The following is a 21,927-nucleotide window of genomic DNA, read 5'->3' as shown; positions in this document are numbered from 1 at the left end:
AGCTGGCACAGGAGATGCCCTTACAATGTTTTTGATAGAGAGAGAGGGAAAATATTGCCAAGTCAAGATGTGCCATGCTGATAGACTCTTAGCCAAAAAGACTGAGTGGTGTAATAATATCAAAAGATGCTTCAACAAGTTATTAGTTTAGGGGTGTGCATTTAAAATTTTTTATTTTTCCTTTTTTCCCTAAAAAAGTTCCTGATTGTTTTTCACTTTATTTGTGTACTTTGCAGTTGCACATTAAAGGTGGGAAAAGATCTGACATGATTTATCTTAGTGTCATTCTTTGATTCATTCATTCATTTTTTATTTAGTTATTTATATTTATTTAGTTATTTTATTTATTTTATTTAGAAATATGTTGTCTCTTCCAGTTAGTTTTATACATATGGCCTTTTTTCAGGCGTCATTCTCATTCCCTTTTGCATTCTCTTCTTTTCATCAACCATGAACACTTTGGGCTTAAAAAAACGTTCCTTTTTTTTAAAAGAACATTTTTATCAGTACATGAGTAACGTGTATGCGTGCATTCTGCAAGTAGAGGAGTACTTGGTTTAGTGTAGAAGGTCAAGGGAAAGTGGATCACAATGTTTTTATATCATCAGTATAAAACTCAGATGACAAAGACGAGTGTTATTATGCCCTGAAAAATCTCACACAATAAAACTATATCTTTCGCACACATACAAACACATCCATATACATACGTGCAAAGCCCACACCTGAAAAGCATGTCAGTAATCTTTTAAAGAAGGTAATGTTTTGAGTTTTATGACATTTCATCATTCTTAATTTTAATGTTAATAGTTAATATTTTGCATGGTATCTACATAGTACTGGCTGAATATGAATGCCATGAAGACGTATGAATAAAGTAACATTGTTTGGTTTGGCCATGATAGAAAAGTTATTTTCCCTGTAGCAGAATCAGGAACAAGTGTGATTTGTTTAACTGCAAAAATGTTGCCAGTAGTTATTAATGAAATTAGAAAGGTACAAATAAGCCTTTTCTAAAAATCACAAATGAGATGCTTCTTAGTTTATGGCTAAAATATTGAGCAATAAAAACTTGTACATGGGAGTGTGTAGGCATTTTTAAAAATGCAATATTGTGATAATACTGCAAACTCTGATTAGTCAACCCTATGTCAGCACATTCCTAATAGAGGCCAGAGCAACACTACAGTTTAATGTGCTTCCAGGCTTGCTTAGATTGGACAAATGTAGGGATTATCATGAGCAACTCTGTTTTGGCTCACTGCCATTTTGCTGCACGGTCATAGGAAAGGGTATATTAATATTAGTTATCCCAGAGAATGAAAGGGTCGTTGATAAAGATCATAAAACACTAGTTTCCCATACAAAGGAAGTAATGTTTAAAGATTAATTAGGATTGGCTGACATTTCGGTTAAGCGTAACCATGTGTCATGTGCTTTGGTGATTGGTCGCCATAACAAGCTGTAATAATGTGTCACAGGTGTATTACAGTAGGTGTGGCTTTACCTTTTTAATGCCATAAAGCTGGCCATACACTAAATTGTATATTAAAAAGAAAAAATTTAGAAAATGTAGAACGTCACTTAATGCTTAACATCAGTTTTCATTTCCTGTCTCTTTATATGCAAGGCTGCACACAAAGTGGATAATTGGGCAAAGAACAGATTTCAACTACATGACGTGCTTTGCTATCAGTAAAAGTATCTTAAGATACAATGCTGTTATTGTGTAACACTGTTGAAGGCACTCTAAAGGACTCAAGTTTTGGAAGGCATTGGATTTTTTCTCTTTTGAAAATTACAGATAAAATCAACCTAAAACTAATGTTGTGTACAAATTATAGCACATTACAGCTCATAGCACTGCCTATTTATCGTATATTGGTACATACTATACATACTATTGATTCAAAAAAACAGAAAAAAAAATCATTCTTTCCTATTCTTCACAAAGCATTGGTGATTTTTCTGTGAAACATCCTCACTTATTTGCAGAGAGTAATGACTAGCCTGACCAAACAGATAGTGAAGGGAATTAATTAATAAAGTTTCTTATAAATTATAATGCAAAGGCTCCTCCTCCTCCTCCTCCTCCTGTAATGCAGTAATGCAGTCTCAGTGGGGCTCAGTTTCCCATGATTCAACTCCAGTTAAGCTCTAGCTGGCTGAGTCAGGTGACCGTTTCTGGCCTTGCGGGAGATGGAATAGGGCCAGCGTCATTTAGGGAGTCATTCTTCTCATAAAACTAGTTTGTGTCATACCACAGAAGACAATGAAAATTGAGTGATGAGAAGACATTATGGCAGTAATTTTGGGGGGAAAAAACGTCTAAAGACATCTCACTTACCCAACACTTGTGGTATGAATTAGTCAGGGCCTGTTTTCCATGTCGCTACCCTTAACCTCTCCACCGTCATTAAGCCTCCGCTGTTCAGTATAATATGCTGGTCATATTATATTGGTTGGTGATGCAATTCTTGGACCTGACATTGTCCACTTCTGATTCTTTTGTACTGTGGCCAGGGAAAGAGAACCAGGCATCTGGGATAGGGGTCTTTTGGGTGAAGTTTCTGGTAACATTGGAAATTTACGGACTCAGTTGTGTGACTAGGACATCATCCCAACCCCAATCTCATCACTGCGAAATACAGATGGTAATGAGGCATCAAGTCAATTTCTAAATGTGGTAGGGAAGCATTGCCACCTCACAGCTCCAGGGTGTTTGGTTTGACCTGAGCTTGTGTTGCAGTTTGTGTAGAGTTTGCATGTTGTCCCTGTGTTTGTGTGGGTTTCTTCTGGGTTCTCTGGTTTCCTTCCACCTCCCAAAAACATGCAAGTAGGCAGATTGGCTATGGTAACTTGCCTATAGATGTGAATGAGTGTGTGCATGGCACCCTGCAATAGACTGGCATTCCACCCAGGGTGAATTCACCCACCTAGGACAAAGAATTCCAGGGATAGGCTCCGGATCCCGTGCAAACCCTGGCCTGAAGATGGATGAATGAACTTGAAATGAATATTTCCAGTATTTGGAAGCCATTTTGATGTAACTTAAGCTATACCATGATCCCAAGCGCTAGCCTAAAGGTAAACACAGTTTTTAACTTGGATGTTTCTGTTGTCACTACTGTTTTTTGCACTGATAAAGGTTCAAGTCAAAGCAAAATAGGGGTTTCTTGTGCTGCTGCTGCTGTGTGTGTGTGTGTGTGTGTGCGCGCGTGCCCCTGTGCATCTGCTTGTATTGTATATATGTGTGTACAAGTGAGTGGAAGTCATATCATCCCTATCATCCCTGAAGTTTATACTTTGTATATATACAGCGGTCCAAAACTCTAAGACCACATTGAAAATCTGGGATTTTTCTTTTTCCATTTAAAATTGGAAATAGACAGAAGGTTTTAGAATTTTCAAAATATTTAAAATAAAGAAAGTAAATGTTCAGTATGTTGAATATTTACTATTATTGACCATGTTAACTGATTTGTACAAAAGGTCAGATTTTCCTAATGCCTAATCTCTTCTATTGAAGCATGTGTTCAAATTACTGTCTGATGGATTTGATCTAAACTGCATCATAAGTTTTTGCACAAACTTGTCAATGCCAGCTCGAGTGCACTCTGTCATTAAAGCAAAAAAAAAAAAAGGAAATTCCAAATACTAAGCTACTATGAAATTCATGTAATTATTTCAAAGATTGTACTTTTAACTCAGGCTGTTATCAATAATATTATTTGTAATGAAAATTGTTGTATTAAATTAGAAAACAATGCAAAATAGAAGCATTTTCACTACTGCTCTCAGACTTTCAACCTACCTACAGTAGGGTCCAATGTACATTCAAAACTGGAGACAGAAGAGCATTTCTGTGATAATGACTATTTTCAGTCTGTGGGATTGCATCAGATGCATTTTAAAATGTGCAGCATTTATTTATACAGCATTTATCCTGTAAGTGTCTGACCCAGGCTTAATTCTTAAAGGATGGCCCTCTTTTGCTTAATTTCCATTCTAGACCCTTTTAAAGATTGATTATTTTTTTGTTGCTGACAAAAGAAAAAAAATTGCATTGTAATGCTGGACAATACTCCTCTGGATAATGGGTCCACGGTTCAGGCTGAGGGTTGTGTTCAGTCACACAAATAGACTTTTGTTTTCATTGGCTGAGGCATTTGTACAGCAAATATAACTTTTTGGGGGCAAAGTATATAAATCAAAGGGTGTCTCTATGTCTTTTCTTCTCTCTCTCTCTCTCTCTCTCTCTCTCTCTGTGTGTGTGTGCTTGTGTGTATGTGTGTGTGTACTTGTGTGTATGTACACCACCTGCTGTATACTGGCTCAGTCTCACTTGCTGGGTTGGATGGCTGAGCTGAATGAGCATTGGGAATGATCTGGCTTTCAGATATCCACATTTTTTTATGCTTCTGAAACAGTCTGTTTTTATTAGATATCATTAGAAAAAACCCAGGCAATGCAATTCTGGTTATATGATGTGTTATGTCTGTGATCTGGCTGTGGAGATCATGATATTCACAAGAAACCTCAGACTTTGGACTTTGACCTGCTTTTAAAGAGGAAATATATGAGACACAGAAAGTGTTTTTAGACCTGGGCTTATGCTATTACTCTCTGTATCATAGAGACATTCTACACTGAACCAAGGTCGTATCAATTTCATGCAAACAGACAATAATTTACAGTACTTTAATAGCTGCATCTATACAATGTAAACATTTAAATTCATATGCTGATCATTTCAGAATGAGTTTTCTTTTTTTTTTTTATTGGAGAAATACGTGAATACATTTAATACCATGTGTATCAATCGATAGCTACACAATGAATAATTGTGTGCTACACAATGAGTAATTAAAAAATACAAAAAAAGGTAATAGGCAGGAATATAAAACTCAGTCTTCCAGACGATACAATTAAGATTCTTAAGGCAACAATTCAGTATTTGACAATACCACTGAATTGGCTACGATACAATATGATAAGATTTCTATTCAAGATTCAAAATTTGACTATACCACTGAATCACCTATGGAATGATATGATATAATACGATTTGATTTAGTAGCCTCCGATCGATATGTGATCAACTCTGTTCAGAGTCAACAGTAAAAATACACTATCTGGGCAAACGTTTGTGGATGCCTGAACATCACACTTTCCCCCTTTGATGTTATAATAACCTCTACTCTTCTGAGAAGGCTTTCCACTAGAGTTTGGAGCATGATTGTGGGGATTTGTGCTCATTCAGCCACAAGAGCATTAGTGAAGTCTGGCACTGATGTTGAGTGAGGAGGCCTGGTACACAGTCAGCATTCCAATTCAGAGGTGTTCAGTGGGGTTGAGTTCAGGGCTCTGTGCAGATCGCTTGAGTTCTTCCACATCGACCTTGACAAACCATGTCTTTATGGACCTCGCTTTGTGCACAGGTGCATTGCCATTCTGGAACATATTTCGGGTAGGCCCCTTAGTTCCAGTGAGGGGAAATTATAATGCTATAGCATACAGACACATCATATACAATTGTGTGCTTCCAACTTTGTGGCAACAGTTTGGGGAAGACGCTTATATGGGTGTGATGGTCAGGCGTAGACATAATTTTGGCCATGTAGTGTATCAAGGTTACAGTAAGGTAAATTGGTTTCCTGGCCTATTTACACATCCATTTAAAAATAAGAAATACTTTATACACACCAGTTATCTTAGATTTATAATAAATTATAATCTATATAATTGATATAGTAATTGGTTTATGATTGTTTCCTCAATTCATTGCCACAATTCATTGTCTTGGTCATTGTCTTTTAAATTGATGCATCAGTCCAAATCGTCTGATTGTTACACCTCTATAAATAGGCACTTTTTACACCTTCAAGATCCTGCTTATTACCCCGTTACTCCTCTTGAAGCCCCTGTCAGCAAATCTTTTATAATTGCTTCTAACTATTAGCTATGGCTTCTGTAATGAATTTACTATCTACTGCATATGTTTCCCATTGATCTGAAATATACCTGGGTGGGAGTTAGAGAATGGGATGGTGCAGATGGAGGGCCGGTTCGCAGGATAGTGCTTTATATATTTGTATATATGACAAAATCGTGGCTCATGCAACAGTAAAAAGTGGTGATAGAAGCAAAACTGCTACTTTATCAATATCTGTCTCTGTTTATGTTGCTGACCTTTCGCTCTGGACTAATTCTCTCTGTTTGACTATGTTCATGTCACCACTAAGCTGGAAACAGTGTGAGGTTTTCTCAGAACAGATTAATAAATAAAATGTGATTTATTAACAGGATGAAATATAATAATAGAGTGTTTGTCAAGTCATACCTTTGTGTGAGAAAGTTGAAAGATTTTTAGATTTCTTTTCCTTGCCAGTTTCTTCTGTCCAGTTTCAGTTGGGCAGGAATATATTAGGCATTGGTGACCTCACATAAGTCCTTGTACAAATCAGAATTAGTCATGTGCTCATGTTAGCTGCTTATTTTCTCTCAGCAGCAGTATTCAGTAACTGTAGTACAACTAAAAAGAATGTCATTATGAGAGTGTGGTTGTAATTGCCCGGAGTCCTGGCAGTGTAATGAATTATATTCTACCAAATTTAGAAAGCTCTGTTCCTACAGTGTTGCTTGTACTGTATGTGTGCCCACTGGGCCTGACTCCCCCTGCCTTCTCTCAGCAGGAGCACGTCAGAGCGACGGAAGGAGAAATCTCGCGATGCAGCTCGCTGCAGGCGCAGTAAGGAGACGGAGGTGTTCTATGATCTGGCGCACCAGCTACCCCTGCCTCACAGCATCAGCTCCCATCTGGACAAGGCCTCCATCATGAGACTGGCCATCAGCTTCCTCCGCACATGCAAGCTCCTCACATCAGGTGCCCTATTCCAACATATATACATACACACATGCACAAACTTACAAGCACAGCACATATACTTGAAGTTCTCTCATATAAGATCTATTCATTAAGAAGTGAAGAGATAAAGAAAGCGTGCTAAAAGTTTAAAACTCTTTTTTTTTCCTGCATTATAATATATGCCTTGATCCAGTAGCACAGTGGCATGCCCCAGGTTTGAATACGAGGAAACTTGAGCTGATATAAGAGGAAACTGTTTGTTTTTTTGCTGCCAGGGTGTATTAATGTTGCAGTCACATTATAGAAAGAAGAGCTGATTTTATGCAAAGCTATGATTGTGTTATGGGTTATTAGCCCAGCTGTTGCTGTAGGCTTATTGGGTTCATTGGGTGAAAAAGAGCAAAGACTTTATTGAAATTGCCATGTAATAAAAGTCACAGTCAATGGAGGCAGTAGACAAAATGTTTGCAAATGACCTTGGATACTTTTTCTTTAGCTAAATGGTGTGTTTTATGTGCACTGCATTAATATCAAAGAAAAAAAACAGACTTTCTGGAAGTTTCTTGAACAATGCAGGATGTGTGTGTGTGCGTGTCTGTGTGTATGCGTGAATGTGTGTCTGTATTGTTTGCATTGTCTTAAATTTAAAATTAGAATCTGCGGAAGTCAGATAAAGGAACTTCTACAGGGTTTTTTCATTCCATCCGGTTCCATCCATTCCATCCTGTCAGTATTGCAGTGAGTGGGAGCGGAGCAATTAATTTTTCTTAGATATTTGCTGAAACATTTTTATTAAATAACCTCAGACTTTTGGTTTGTTTTATTAGATAAATCTGTTTTTTTTTGTTGTTGTTGTTTGGTGACCTGTAATATCTAAAGGTAAACGTACACATGATTAGAAATGGAAAGACATGATCTTTGTAAGATGTAGGTCGAATGGCAGCTCAGTGATTGTAAGATGGTACATAGATAGTGTTATCAGACTGTGTGTACTGTGTGCACAGAGGTAGAGCATGACTGCTGCTTTCTCTGCATTTCAGGCCAGCCAAAACATGGGCTTGCCCTGGCGCCACTAGCCCCCCTTCTCACCCTGTACCTCCTTACCCTTAGTGAGGGTGCTAGGGAAACACCTCTTACATAAGAGCAAGAGGCACACACCAGCACACATGTGTCACTCAGGGTTGTTAAAATGATACATTTGGTACAATTAGCAAGTTGTATGTGTTCATGTATATCAGCATATGATAATGTCTAGGTGGAGCCCTTTGGTTTTCCAAGTTCCTGGACGTGTGTGGTGTGAGCTTAGCACTTTCTTTACTGTGTTAAAACCAAGCTATCATGGCTAGCAGTTAAATCCCACCAAATCTGTCTTTCTGTAGATTTTTATCTGTTAGAATAAGGACTGAATTGACTGCCAGACTTGCCTAAACCAAAATTTACTTATAGTCCTGGTCTACAATGTGATTATATCGCTGGGGTTTATATCCTGTGCATGGAAATGTCAAATATTGGGACAATATTCCAGACTTTCTTTGCATTTGGCTGGAGTGGAAAGGTTGGTCAGATCATATGGGATTAAGGGCGATGGAAACAGATGGAAACATTTTTGAAGAAATGATGAAAAAGCTCGCTCTGTGGTTCATCTCTTCTTCACTTCTTGGCATATTTGCTCAGTGGCAGTTGCTGGAAATAGTGATTTGCATTTACTTTGCCCACTTTGCAGAAAATTGCTTAAACTCTATAACACATTAGCATGCACTCATACCCAATCATTTCTATAAGTACTTCACTGAATATAAGTAGTGAGGAAAATGATCATTCTCCATCAGTATTAGAACTGAGTGTGGCCACTGTTTGTGAATAGAGAGGATGCTTGAGTTTGGAGGTTTAGAGATTTGCATCCTGTATGCGGTCTGTGGGTTCAGAGGTCAGTCTCAATGATTGAGAGGAAATGATCTAATATTAGCTCACTGTATGCTATTGAGCTGTTTGTTTAGCATTTTGTCAAACATTAAATCTTGCACTGAGTTATGTAAGACAGCTTAAAATTCTTCCCCAGTGTAATCCAGTTGGGCACCATTTGTTCCAGATGTTGTGGTACAAACTTAGTGTCATAGTTTTGGTCCATTTTGGCCCTGGAACAGGAGCACAGTCAGTCAGCCTGGTATTTTTCTTCACAAATACCAGCTCATTTTTGTGATCATGTATGGCTGGGAAAAGAGATGTTGTTGAAATCTTGAACCAAATGGAAGATTTGTTTTATTACAAAATGAACGTCAAAGTCTTGGTTCCCTCGAGCCTTTCAAAGGTGTAATTTTTCTGGGGCCGCAGGTCTCCCAGCTCGGCTCAGCTCCAGCTCCAGGCCTCCGCAGTCCTTGAGAATGGGTCTTATCTGAAGGAAGCACACTGGAGCAATCACATGCTTCCGACCCCCCACTGTGGAGCCACTCTGTGTTCTCCTTCTTCTGCTCACTCCACCTCCTCTGAACCCAAGCCAGAACCAGCACCACATTTACTAACACACAATTATAACACACACGCCTATGGAGACAGCCACGCTATAAAGCATCACGTTCAAAATGTTTTGCTTTTGCTAAGGATATAGGTGACACTGTTTATACCAGTTTATGCTCACTCAGTTTACTTAAGAATTTAAATTAGAAAACAATTACCTAATGGTAATTTTAGAGACTTTTTCTTGGGCATATAGTGTAATTTGTGTGGGTATATGTTTGGGTTTCCAAGACTACACATGGTTTGTCCAGAAATGCAAGATAAATTTTGAAGAATCTTTGTCATAAATTTTCATAATAGACAGTCTTTAAAAGTTTACAGCTAGCATTTGTAAAGGAAAACACTTCCTTTTGTTTTAGTTGGTACATGTGCACTGAATTTTTTTCTGATCCAAAGTGAGTTAACATGATTGATAGCGACTATTAGGTATGTGTGTGTTTGGGTGTTTGTGTGTATGTGTGTGTGTGTGTGTTTTTGCGGTCAAAGTGGCCCAAGGGAAGTGACAAAGAGGAGGTTGCTGTTTTTGGGAGGATTAAGAGTAGCAGGATGAAGTTGTTCTGGTTTGTTTTGGCTATGAGCCATGGCCTTAAACCAAAACAACATGAATGTGCGCGCACACACACACACACACACACACACACACACACACGGACAACACTCAAATACACTTTAACTGCTTTATATTATTTTGTGTGTTTGTGTGTGTGTCTGCCTGCGTGTGAATATGTGTGTGTTTGTGTGTTGTGCTTGTGTGTATGTGCGTGTGTTTGTGTGTGTGTGTTTTTGTGTGTGTGTGTTGTATTGCAGGCTGCAGAACCAGTGAAACAGACATAGACAGACAGATGGACAGTCTTTATTTGAAGTCACTAGAAGGCTTCATCTCCGTGGTAACATCAGACGGAGACATGATCTTCCTCTCAGAGAATATCAACAGATTCATGGGGCTGACACAGGTGAACACACAAACAAGCAAACAAGTATACATGCACACAAACCCACACAGCTACTAGAGATAACAGGTAACAAAGCAGGCCAGTTAGAGCTCCACTTTTGGCCAGTAAATAAGAGCCAAATGCCATGTAGTCACATGTAGAGCCAGCATGTATCCACATATCATTCTGGAGCCACACCAGTCTCTATTTCTCTCTCTCTGTTTATCTATTTCTCATGCACACCCATGCGCATACACACATAGACACAGACACACACAAAGACATGTCAAGACATAAAGAGTGTTAAAGGTTTGTAAGTCTATCTTTGTTAGACACCACAAGCTCAAAACTCTTACATATTCATATCATTATGGGACATTTAGGGCCCCATAAAGAGATAAAACATGGCCCAAAAAACACATAAGCATTGTAGCCACTGTACAAGTCAGTCTCCTCTCATGCAGTGTAACCTATGATAGCTATAGAATAATAATATTGTGTATTTATGATCTCTCACCAGGTTGAACTAATAGGTCACAGTATCTTTGATTTCACCCATCCCTGTGACCATGATGAGATACGTGAGAACCTGAGCCTCAAACCTGGTAATTTCCCAACCCATCTACCCACAAATGACCACTGGTACTGCAGTAGTTGCTCATCCATTATTTGTGGCTGCTTTGTCATGTAGACTCAAGTAGATGCTGTGGTTTGAAAAAGATTGCACTGTTGTACACTGTGTAAGGTTGCACAATATATCATTTGTTATAACAGCTTTTTGATAAGTGATATTTACATTGGTAGGGATGTAACCCCGAAAGACTTATTTACAAGGTGAAAGTAGACTGCTTCAGGCCTGGGATCCCTAGGGATGCAACAAAAAAAAGCTAGATTAACTAACAGCTAACAGCTCATGGGGCAAACTTAGCAAACAGAAAAAAATAATAATAACATTGCCATGTCATTCAGAAATGAATGAATATTTAAACTAACTACATTTTAAAACATGGATAGTTTTCTTCTTCTGTGTGTATAATGTGCTTAGGCAGAGACAATGCAGCTTTAAAAAGGAAGAATAGCTATGTAAAGAAAAAATAACCAGAAATATTAGCCCACCCTGTCTGTTTGACCCCTGCACTCCTGCCAGTCTTTCATCTACTCATCCCTCTTTTTGACCTCTGCTCTTCCTGGGGCCCTCTTACTAAGTCTCCTGCAGTCTTGCTCCTGTGTTTTAGTTTGGCCGGGTATCTTTGTTATTATTAGAGGCCCTTTGCCCCCTTGGCTACAATGCCAACCAGTTGCCTCCATATTTATTTCTTTATAAGCTCCATTAGATCCCAGAGACTGTAGTTCAAGTTGTTCCCGTGCCTCTGTGACCCTTGTATCTGGAGAGAACAGTCCACACTTGTGTATGAACATTCTTTACTCCAGACGTAAAGGTCAAAGACAAGCATTATGTTCAGAAAAGAAAGTTAGTGTTGCCTCACCTAAAGTAGGAATTTGTGTATTATAGCATGCTTTACTTTAACACAGGTGCTCTTAGAGTGCTTATACTGTTTATATGATAGATAGTGACCAGAATCTAATATAATTATCAGCTATTTCTAACTAAGTGAAAACAGTAACAGTTTGTGTATGGTTGCATTTTGGTGCAGGTGTGGGGAAGAAAGGCAAAGAATTGAGCACAGAGAGAGACTTCTTCATGAGAATGAAATGCACTGTGACAAGTCGAGGACGCACCGTCAACCTTAAATCAGCCAGCTGGAAGGTACATGATGTCTTTAAAGAAGATACTTATCTGGTAGAGAGCCAAATTTGATTTGTGGCTGACCATATTAACCCTTATTCACATTGTTTTACAAGTTTTGACTGTAATTGGGATGATATTTTATTGTTATAATTATTATTATATGCTTGGCTAAAATGTCTGATGGTGATTCATTTTAACAAATGGGTAAAGGTTGATTCTGTTGATTAGAATGTTATAATTTCAAATCACAAGACTATCAGGCGTTATCAGTTGCTCAGCTGTATATGTTTGGAGTGTATTGTATCACAGTTATAAATTGCTTTGTGGATGTAGGACAATCATTTTTGAACATTATTTTTCTAATACAGTTATTAAATCTGCTGAACAGTAAATTCATTGCTACGTAGTAAACAGAAAGTGCAAATCCACTGCAAAAATTTTTGAATCAGTGCTTCCCTCCCTTAGGTGCTACACTGCACAGGTCATCTTAAGGTGTATAACAGCTGTCCTACACGCACTCTATGCGGATATAAAGAGTCACCACTCACCTGTGTGGTCATGCTCTGTGAACCCATCCCTCACCCCTCCAACATCGACACACCATTTGACAGCAAGACCTTCCTCAGCCGACACAGCATGGATATGAAGTTCACCTACTGTGATGAGAGGTAACACTCACTTTCACACACACTTAGATCCACACATTTACCATGTACTTGCACAAGGGACCTACATATATGTATATTCATTCATCTTCAGTAAGAGCCTTATTCTGGTCAGGGTTGCAGTGGATGTGATTATTCTTAAACTAAAGAACCTGAGAACCTGGAGGAAATCCACATGAAAATAGGGAGAACGTGCAAAATCCACATAGATAGTAACCCGAGCTCAGAATTGAACTGAGGTTCCTGGAGCTGTGAGCTGGTATTGCTAAACACTGCACCACCATGCCACCTGAGAGACTGATAATGTTTTCACAATCCCTGACATCTGACATGTGTCCTGTTAATATAACTGTTAATATTTTAAGAGATTAATTTATTTATTTATATGAACCTTTAAGATTCCTTTATGTAATTCATTCATATATAATCCAACATTCATTTATTTTTAGATTCATTTATCTAAAAGTAAACCTAAATCTAAAATTTCTAACAAACTGTTCTGCATTAATAATCAGCTCATATAAGTTCAGGGTGCTGCTACAGTCTGAGTGCAGCACCATGTGAAGGATATGACCATGACCAACCATCACAAACAAAAACAACAGTCCCTAGAATAAAGTAATATTGGTCAGAAATCTTAATGATGTCACCACTTGTCACTGTTTGAGTGCATAGTGCATCCTGCACCCCTTTCAACTATTCATACACATTTTCAATTGGCACAACATGATGAGTAAATACACTTAATCCAAATTGAAATATAAACTTCCTGTTGCCAGTTATATGTGGCAAAACTTTGTGACAGTGATGTAGGTTTCATTTAAACTTGCTGGGGGACACTGCTCATTGCACCTGACCCACTGTATGATTTAAGTTTTAAACTGTAAATGAAGAATGATGTTATAGGTCATTCATGGCTCTGAGCAAGGAGTTAGGGCTTTTTATAGTCAGATAATTTATCCTATTTAGTGTGCAGAATGTGGTTTGGGAGTCAACCCTCATCTGCACTCTGGAGGAGGACATCACAAAAAAAAAATTCTTCTGTAAGCAGCTTGCAATCGCATTTTTCTTCCAAAGAGGGCAACATTCCAAAATCTTACATTCAGCAGCTTCACGTCTATAAATATAAAATTGAGGGCTCTTTAATAATAAAATGGATACAATCTTTTTTTTTCCCTCTCCCTCTTATGCCATATAACCTATATATACAAGTCATATTATGTATACTTTCACTTCAGAAGTAAACTTGGCACCCTGAGTTACATTTTGACTGTCATCAGTAAGCAAATACATTTTACTATGATCATGCAGTTAAAGTTAATAATTATTACAGTCTGCTTCACTTTACACAGCAGCACAGCTGTGGTCAGCCACTAAGGATGAACTGTTAGGCTTAATTGAAAGCTCCATCTGAAATCACTCATACATCACAATACTAGAGTGTGGTAAGTTGTGAGTGTCAGTGCAATGACCTTGGGATGGGAAAGTGGGATTAATCTTTCTCAGAAATGTGCAAACGAGCTGAAAATCCTCCCATAACGGCAGTCATTATGTTCTTATGCTGTGCAGACCAGACCATATGAAATGGATCATTATTAAATTGTCTTGAAATAACCAGAGATCAAAGAGTTCAAAGAGTACAAATAAAGAGGACTTCCATTTGCAAAATTGTGTCCATATGTTTGTGTGTGCACCCCCTGTTCTAGGGTAACTGAGTTAATAGGCTACAGTCCTGAAGAGCTCCTGGGTCGCTCTGTGTATGAGTTCTACCATGCCCTCGACTCTGAAAGTGTCACCAGAAGCCACCAGAATTGTAAGTTGTTCATCTGTTCTACATCACCCTGGGCTTAATACATAAGCTACCCAAGCTTATACCTCTGAGCTACTCTCTTGCAACTTGTGCCCACACTCCAGTAAGCAAGGGGATCCCCAGGCATGTTACTGTTTATCTGTTTTCATACATATATTTTGTGATGCTAATGAGATGAAAATAAGAATCACTCTCAGGAAAACTTTTATTGGTCAGGTAAGAGTTCACTTATAACAGACTACATTGAAAGCAAAGTAAAGAGTATATTAAGGAAGTAAAGGGAAAACAGTAATTTTTCAACATTATTGGTACCCTTACAAATAATATTTTATAACAGCATGATATTTTACATGTGTGCAACCTAATATTTATACCCCAAGGAAACACAGATAAATAGTTTATCCTGTTGTTTGAGTGGAAATTTTTAATTATATACACACAGTATATACAGATCAAACAGAGTCATTCATGGACATTCATGGAATACTTAATACATGATTAGGCTCTTCTTTCTAATTCTAAAGCAAAAGCAAAAGAGGTATTCTTGACCGCCATCCAGGAACTTGCAGAATTATATCTTCTTCACTCTGTATTCCGGTCAAGAATACCTCTTTTGCTTGGTCACCGTGTTTGTAACAGTTTGTTAATAAATCTCACGCTTTGTTTTTTAAACCTGCGTTCATCTTCGCTTGATTTTATCCACCAGCAAGTCTTTTTTGAGTTTAAGGAGTGACTCATACAGGACCTAGTGTATCATAAAATTTTTACAAGTGTGCATACAACAGTTTCTCTGTGTTGATAGCAAACATGATCGCTACAGAGTGTACACCTAGGAGAATGATCATACTGTATACTATGTCTCTTTTAGGTACTCTGAATCAGTAAGCCAGTTCATTCTTTTGTGCATGTTTTTTTTTTATTCCCAGAAATGCATTCTTACCGTAAACTTAGAAAAAATATATCAACCATAATCAGGTCGGCCAAACTGCACGCTAGTGATCAGACACTGCTGTTTATAGCGTATTTGTTGATGGTTGGTGATCACCTAGGCTAATTATTTAACTAGGGTCTTTAAAGGAAAATTATGTCTCTAAATAAACTTCATTGCTTTTTAAAGCACTATCACCACTGCCATTGAAGCAACAATACCAGACATCTTCGAATGCAGACATTCATCTCTCTGAAATGCATGCAGCCACTGACCCCCTTTCTCTGTGTTTTCATAATGCCTCTGAATACCCCCACCACTGTGTCCTGTTCAATTAGTCCTCAACATGAATCTGTGTTAATCCCATGTCACAATGAAGTGGGCTTTCAGATGGCACTCTGCGTCTGCCTGCCTAATACAAACAACCCTGAAACTCTATATCTGGTGAGATTTACAAAACCTGGACTGTCCACACACATACACCGCTGAAGGGAGGGGCGCTGAGGCCATCAGGCCCTGAGGCAGACAAATTGAATTTCACATGTGCGTATGAGTTATGATTGCGATTCAAAAGAGCCTTATTGGATTGGCTCTATTAGGGCCGACTGCAGCAAGCATTAGGATGTCTTGAATCGCATTATGGATGACTTGTGACAGGGGGAGATAAAAGCATCGAATAGAGCAGGGATGACTTGCCCTCGCCTCGGCCAGGTGTCCCAGATTGCCTCCTAATCAGATGCTGTAGGTGGAGTGGCTTCTATCTGCAGTGACATTAACATGTAATTAGGGCCTTTTCACTGTGTGGTGAAAAGAAAAGAGAACAGAAAGGCAAGTGTTGATCTGGATTGAATTTGGTGAAAGTGAAAGGCAGGAGTCGCTTCCCATGTGTGTGTGTATATTTCATGTCTCATACATGAAAAGGTTTGAATGAACAACCTGATTAGTGGACCCTAGAGCTGTGGACCATGAATTGTGCACATACATCACTGCTAAGTAGCTCATTATACATTTACATTTACCCCATCTGGCAGACAGCATTATCCAGAGTGACTTACAGAAGTGCTTTCTACTCTCTATCAAAAACAAAACCTCTTGCTTGTACAAATAGGTCAGGGTTTGAAAATAATGTTAAGCTAAAACTCTTATTACAATAATTTGCAACCTGCAACAAAAACTTTACAAGTCGAGGATTTTTTTAAATTAATGTTTATTCAAGTGCTTAGTGAAGAGGCAAGTTTTCAGGCTTCGTCTGAAGACAGCCAATGTTTAGACAGTCAGGAGATTTTCATTTTACCACCTGGGTGCTAGTGCAGAGAAGATCTCGATGCATGCGTTATCTGTATCTTGAGGAATGGTGGGTCAAGTTGAGTCATGCTATTGCAGTGATGTTTTAAATCTGGTGGGGTCAACTACGGGAAGCCAGTGGAGGGAAGGCAGTGATGGGATGGTGTGGGAGAACTTTGGGAACTTGAGAACCAGTCGTATGGATGCATTCTGGGTCAGTTGCAAGAGTCGGGGAAGACTGCCAGGAGCAAGTTGCAGTAGAACAATCTTGAGATGACAAGGGACCGGACAAGTACCTGAGTGGCGTCCACGGAGAGAAATAGCCGGACCCATCTGATGTTGTAAAAGAGAAGCCTGCATGACCAAGTCAGGTTAGAAATATGAGGAGAAAAGAGAGGAGAAATATGATGCATCATTGTCCAGAACTACCCCATGGTTGAATGTTTTGATCCGAGATCCGTGATCCGAGAATTCATCATCACACGGTCTTGACATAGGGATGCTTCTCCAGGGATATAGAGCAGTTCAGCCTTCCTGAGATTTAGTTTCAGGTAATAAGCTGCTATTCATTACAAGATCTCATCCAGACATGCTGAAATCTGTGCAGAAACATGAGTGTCTAAGGGAAGAAAGGAGAGGATGTATTGAGTGTCATCTGCATAGCATGGTATGAAAAACCATGTGAGGATATAACCTCACTGAGAGAATGGGTGAATAGAAGAAGATCAACCACTGAACCTTCTGGGACACCAGTGGAGTGACAGTGTCACCTCATATGATTGTCTCTGCAGGTAGCAAACCAACACTATGCTGCACCACTAATTCTACGAGTCATGGGGATAGACAGGAGAGTCTTGTGGCTGCTGAGAGGTCAAGGAGGATGAGGATTGATGATAGTGGCTGATCTAGAAGCATGAAGCTTCTCAGTAATAGCCACAAGAGCCGTGTCTGTGGAGTGTGCTGCTTTGAAACCAGACTGGTTAGGATATTGGATGTCATTCTGCATAAGAAAGTGAAACAACTGATTGTATAAATCATGTTCAAGCACTTTAGGAATAACGGAGAGACGTGATATCAGTGTGCTAGCTTTTTCAGGTTTGATATAACTCATGCTGTCTTACACTTATGGAAAAAGTATAATAACACAAACAACAGACAGGCAAACACCACTATGAAATATATCTTACACTGTGTTCCTGGGCTTTCTCCTAGCGCAGCAGCTAGCCGATGGCTGCTAACTACTTAGAGAATGGGCCCTCTATTCTACTCACTTTAGGTCTCTGTGGATTCAGCCGGATCATTGGCTGGGGCAATGTGACCAGTCTGCAGATCAGCATATGCTAGTGTGGGCTAATCCTGCCTTAGTGAACCCTATGACCCTCAGCCCACTACTTTCCCACGCCAAATTTGGACCAGGTCCAAGAAAGAAGAGACGGGCTCATACTGTCAAAACTCATATATGTGACTTTGCACTGTCTGCATGTCTGCCATGCTCATACTTTCCTATCTGTTCATACACCAGCTCTGAATCTACTATTCCTCATTAAGGGGTATGTTAGGTTTTAATCTGCGGTGTGTGTAGGGCTGCAACAAATATTTGATAAATTTAAAAAAAAAATCTTGCATATATATATACTTTGTGTGGGTGTTTGATAATCTAATTAATGTTGTACCAAGTATAACCAAACTCAAACAAAATAGGAGACAATCGAAAAAAGAATTGAATATATTAATTTTTCAGAAAATACTCAATCCCTTTACTACACTTTATTAATCGTGGCATGGTTGGTGATGCCAGAGGAGCTGGTTTGAATATTTCAGAAACTGCTGTTTTCCTGGGATTTTTTGTTACACACAACAATCTCTAGAGTTTACACTGACTAGTGGGGAAAACAAAAAAGAAACATCCAGTGAGTGGCAGATCTGTATCTGTATGTGCTGTGTTGATGAGAGAGATCAGGAGAATCGTCAGACTGATTAGAGCTGACAGGAAGGCTACAGTAATTCAAATAACCACTCTTTACGTCCATGTTGAGCGGAAAAGCATCTCAGAATGTACAACATGTCAAAACTTGAGGCTGAAGGGCTACAACAGCAGAAGACCACACCAGGTTCTTCTCCTCTAAACTAAGAACAGTGAGAATGAGGCCACTGGAAACAGAAGCTCAAACCAGTCTGTCCATTATCCGTTGACCTCTCTCATTAACAAGGCGTTTCCTCCTGCAGAACTCCTACCCACTGGATGTTTTTTTGTTATGTGTAAACTTTAGAGACTGTTCTGAGTATAAGTCTCAGGAGAACAGCAGTTTCTGAAATAACCAAAATCAGCTTGTCTGACACCAACATCCATCTAAGTGAACATTTACTAAAGCTCTTGATCTGTATCTGCATCATTTTACAGTATGCATGATTGGCTAACTGGATAATTGCATGGTTACAGGTGCTTCCGGTTCTAAAAACATTAAGTAGCAGAAAAATTTCAAACTCTATTTAGAATTAATGAAAGTTACATTCCACAGAAAAGTTTTTCATATATTCTAATGCTATATTTTTTATTTAATAACTCAAATAAATAATCTTGAGGTTTTATTGGACTTAATAATATTTAAGATAGTATTCAGCAGAGCATTATGTAATGATAGTTGCAGACCTAAGTATGTTTACAATATATTAAACTGATGTTTAAAAGGTTATTGAATGATGCTCTAATTTGATCATTGAAAATGCTAATTTCCTGCGTTCTGCAGTATGCACAAAAGGGCAGGCTGTGAGTGGACAGTACCGGATGTTGGCCAAGCATGGGGGCTTTGTGTGGGTGGAGACTCAGGGCACCGTCATTTACAGCAGCCGCAACTCTCAGCCACAGTGCATTGTGTGCGTCAACTACGTCCTGAGGTTGGTGGAAAGGCAAAACCTTAAACCTGTAAACCACATCTTTGTTGTAACTTGTTTTATATTTTCCTATATTCTGTTTGTATGCAATTAACCCAAATGAAATTTATGAAAACCTATTGTTCCCCCGTGTCTCTCTTTCATTTGAAAGTGATATTGAGGAGAAGTCCACAATCTTCTCTAAAGACCAGACAGAGTCTTTGTTGAAGACACATATGAGCAGTTTCTTCAGCCAGGCTGGATCTACCGTGGCCTCTGAGACTGGTGGAGCTCTCTTCACCAAGTTCAAAGAGGAGCCAGAGGATCTCACCCACTTGGCACCGACTCCTGGTGACTGCATCATCCCCCTCGACTTTGGTAAGGCCAGAACAAGCTTGTAATATCTCTTACTATCTTAAATACAGACATGGCCTCTCTTGAAGTGTACTTCATACTTCTGCTGTGTGATGTTCAGTGCCACTTTTCAGCTGATGCATCTTACATTGTAGGTCCTTCATTTGAGGAATACCCAGGGTGTTCTAAAGTTTCTCCCATGCATCCTCCTGCCACTCACTCTGTCACTGAGGGCCACAACATGCCTAAAATGGGTGGCGCCTTCTCTATACCCCAGGCTCCACCACCCAGTAGTGCCACTCCCAGCATAAGCAGCTGCTCTACGGTAAAATCATGCCTTCCAAAACACTTTTAATGGGCTCTCTTGTTATCTGGATAAGTACAAAATTGATCTTTTTTAATTGTTGAGTCTTAGTGGTTCCATCTTATTCTACAGCCCAGCAGCCCGGACGATTACAAAAGCCCAGTGGATGACCTGAAGATGGAGATCACAGAGAAACTGTTTGCTATGGACACCCAGGGGAAAAACTCCTACAGCCAAGAGGTAGACGCTACTTAGAGGTTGTTTAGTCTGTTACATTTTAAACACATTTCTGGTTACAAATGTCAGGATATTGAAGGGTGAAATCTCATTTCAATGTTCATTACGTGAACACCTTGACGTAATGAACATTTTCAGCGCAAGATAAGGTCACTGAACTGAAAAATCATAGAATCTAGTCTTTAAAATGTTAAATTGTTCATTTGAAGCAGTTGTGTGTTTGCTGACATGCTATGGGAAGGTCAGTGGGTGGTCATCTGCTATATCAATCTGCTATGAAAGTAGATGGTTCTTGGCCACCTTTATTGACAAAAAGTACCAGATCCCATAGCGATTGCTAAAAGTCTGGCTTGCTAGACTAGTGTATGACTTTTAAGTGATTTGAGTTATATGACTACTGCATGCATAGTATTTCATATCCATTTTAAATACTGTGTATGTTTTGAAGTCATTTAATGCCTAGAAAGCCTCAGAAAAACAGGGTTTGCATATTTCAAGTCCTACTCTCTTCTGTTCCTTTCAGACTGACCTGAGTGATCTGGACCTGGAGACATTGGCCCCCTACATTCCAATGGATGGTGAAGATTTCCAGCTAAATCCCATCTGTCAGGAGGAGCCTCTGCCTGAGGCTATTGCTCTGGGCATTAATCAGTATAGCTTCAGCAACATTGCCAACTTCTTCCAGCCACTGACCCCACGTCCAGAGGCCCACTTCCAGCCCAACCCACACTCTGCTAGTGAGAAGCAGGCACCCAATGCTGCCACAATGGACCCCTGGCCCCCCATATTTTATGCCAACCCCATGCCTGTGGCACACCCCACTAACCCAGCCAGCACACCACTAGCCTCTATGGGAGGGCATCACAGTTTGCAGTGGCCACCTGACCCGCCAATAAATTTCTCCAATACCAAAGGTGGTGTGATAGACTCGTTGGTGGAAAACCACTCATGCCAAGCTCTGCAAACAAATTGCATGTCCCGCCACAATCAAAGGTGACTACAGAATTGTCTAGAATGGTTCTGAATGTATTTTCTGAATGTATTTTTGGCAATGTGTTTTTTATTTTGCATTTGCAGTGGTAATATTTTTGCTGTTAGAGTAATGAGTGTGTCATTTGGCAGGTCCATGGAGAAATACAGACCTTTTAAAGCCTACAGAGACATAAGCCCAGTCTGGCTCACAATACCAAACACTATGAAGCGCTCATTTTCGCAGACGAGCATGGTAAGTTGATTCATCTCCCTTGATACTATATACTGTCTTTCCACTTTATTAGGAACACCTGTACACCTGCACATTCATGCAATTATCTAATAGGCCAATCATATGGCATCAGCGCAATGCAAAAAAAATCATACAGGTCAAGAGCTTCAGTCAATTTCTATGCATGTATGTATATATTTATACAT

General features: G+C 39.2%; 1 protein-coding gene across 4 annotated transcripts in view; it reads left to right on the top strand.

The window, feature by feature from the left end:
- epas1b (endothelial PAS domain protein 1b) overlaps nt 1-21,927 on the top strand; it is a 37,810-nt gene that overhangs the window by 8,929 nt on the left and 6,954 nt on the right. For 2 of the 4 annotated variants that reach the window (XM_026939881.3, XM_034302815.2), the window contains exons 2-13: nt 6,696-6,886; nt 10,190-10,335; nt 10,835-10,919; nt 11,970-12,082; nt 12,530-12,732; nt 14,436-14,542; nt 19,499-19,646; nt 19,795-20,000; nt 20,132-20,301; nt 20,413-20,520; nt 21,041-21,510; nt 21,640-21,742. In XM_026939881.3, the coding sequence (XP_026795682.1) occupies nt 6,696-6,886; nt 10,190-10,335; nt 10,835-10,919; nt 11,970-12,082; nt 12,530-12,732; nt 14,436-14,542; nt 19,499-19,646; nt 19,795-20,000; nt 20,132-20,301; nt 20,413-20,520; nt 21,041-21,510; nt 21,640-21,742 (2,050 nt within the window). Of the gene's footprint in view, nt 1-6,692; nt 6,887-10,189; nt 10,336-10,834; nt 10,920-11,969; nt 12,083-12,529; nt 12,733-14,435; nt 14,543-19,498; nt 19,647-19,794; nt 20,001-20,131; nt 20,302-20,412; nt 20,521-21,040; nt 21,511-21,639; nt 21,743-21,927 lie in introns of all 4 variants that reach the window. The other 2 variants (XM_026939875.3, XM_026939868.3) reach the window with 1 other exon arrangement.

Source organism: Pangasianodon hypophthalmus, chromosome 3 (assembly GCF_027358585.1).
Source record: "Pangasianodon hypophthalmus isolate fPanHyp1 chromosome 3, fPanHyp1.pri, whole genome shotgun sequence".
In the NCBI taxonomy this organism is placed as follows: Eukaryota; Metazoa; Chordata; class Actinopteri; order Siluriformes; family Pangasiidae; genus Pangasianodon; species Pangasianodon hypophthalmus.
Note: the sequence above shows the minus strand (reverse complement) of the source record. Positions and strands in the feature narration are given on the sequence as shown.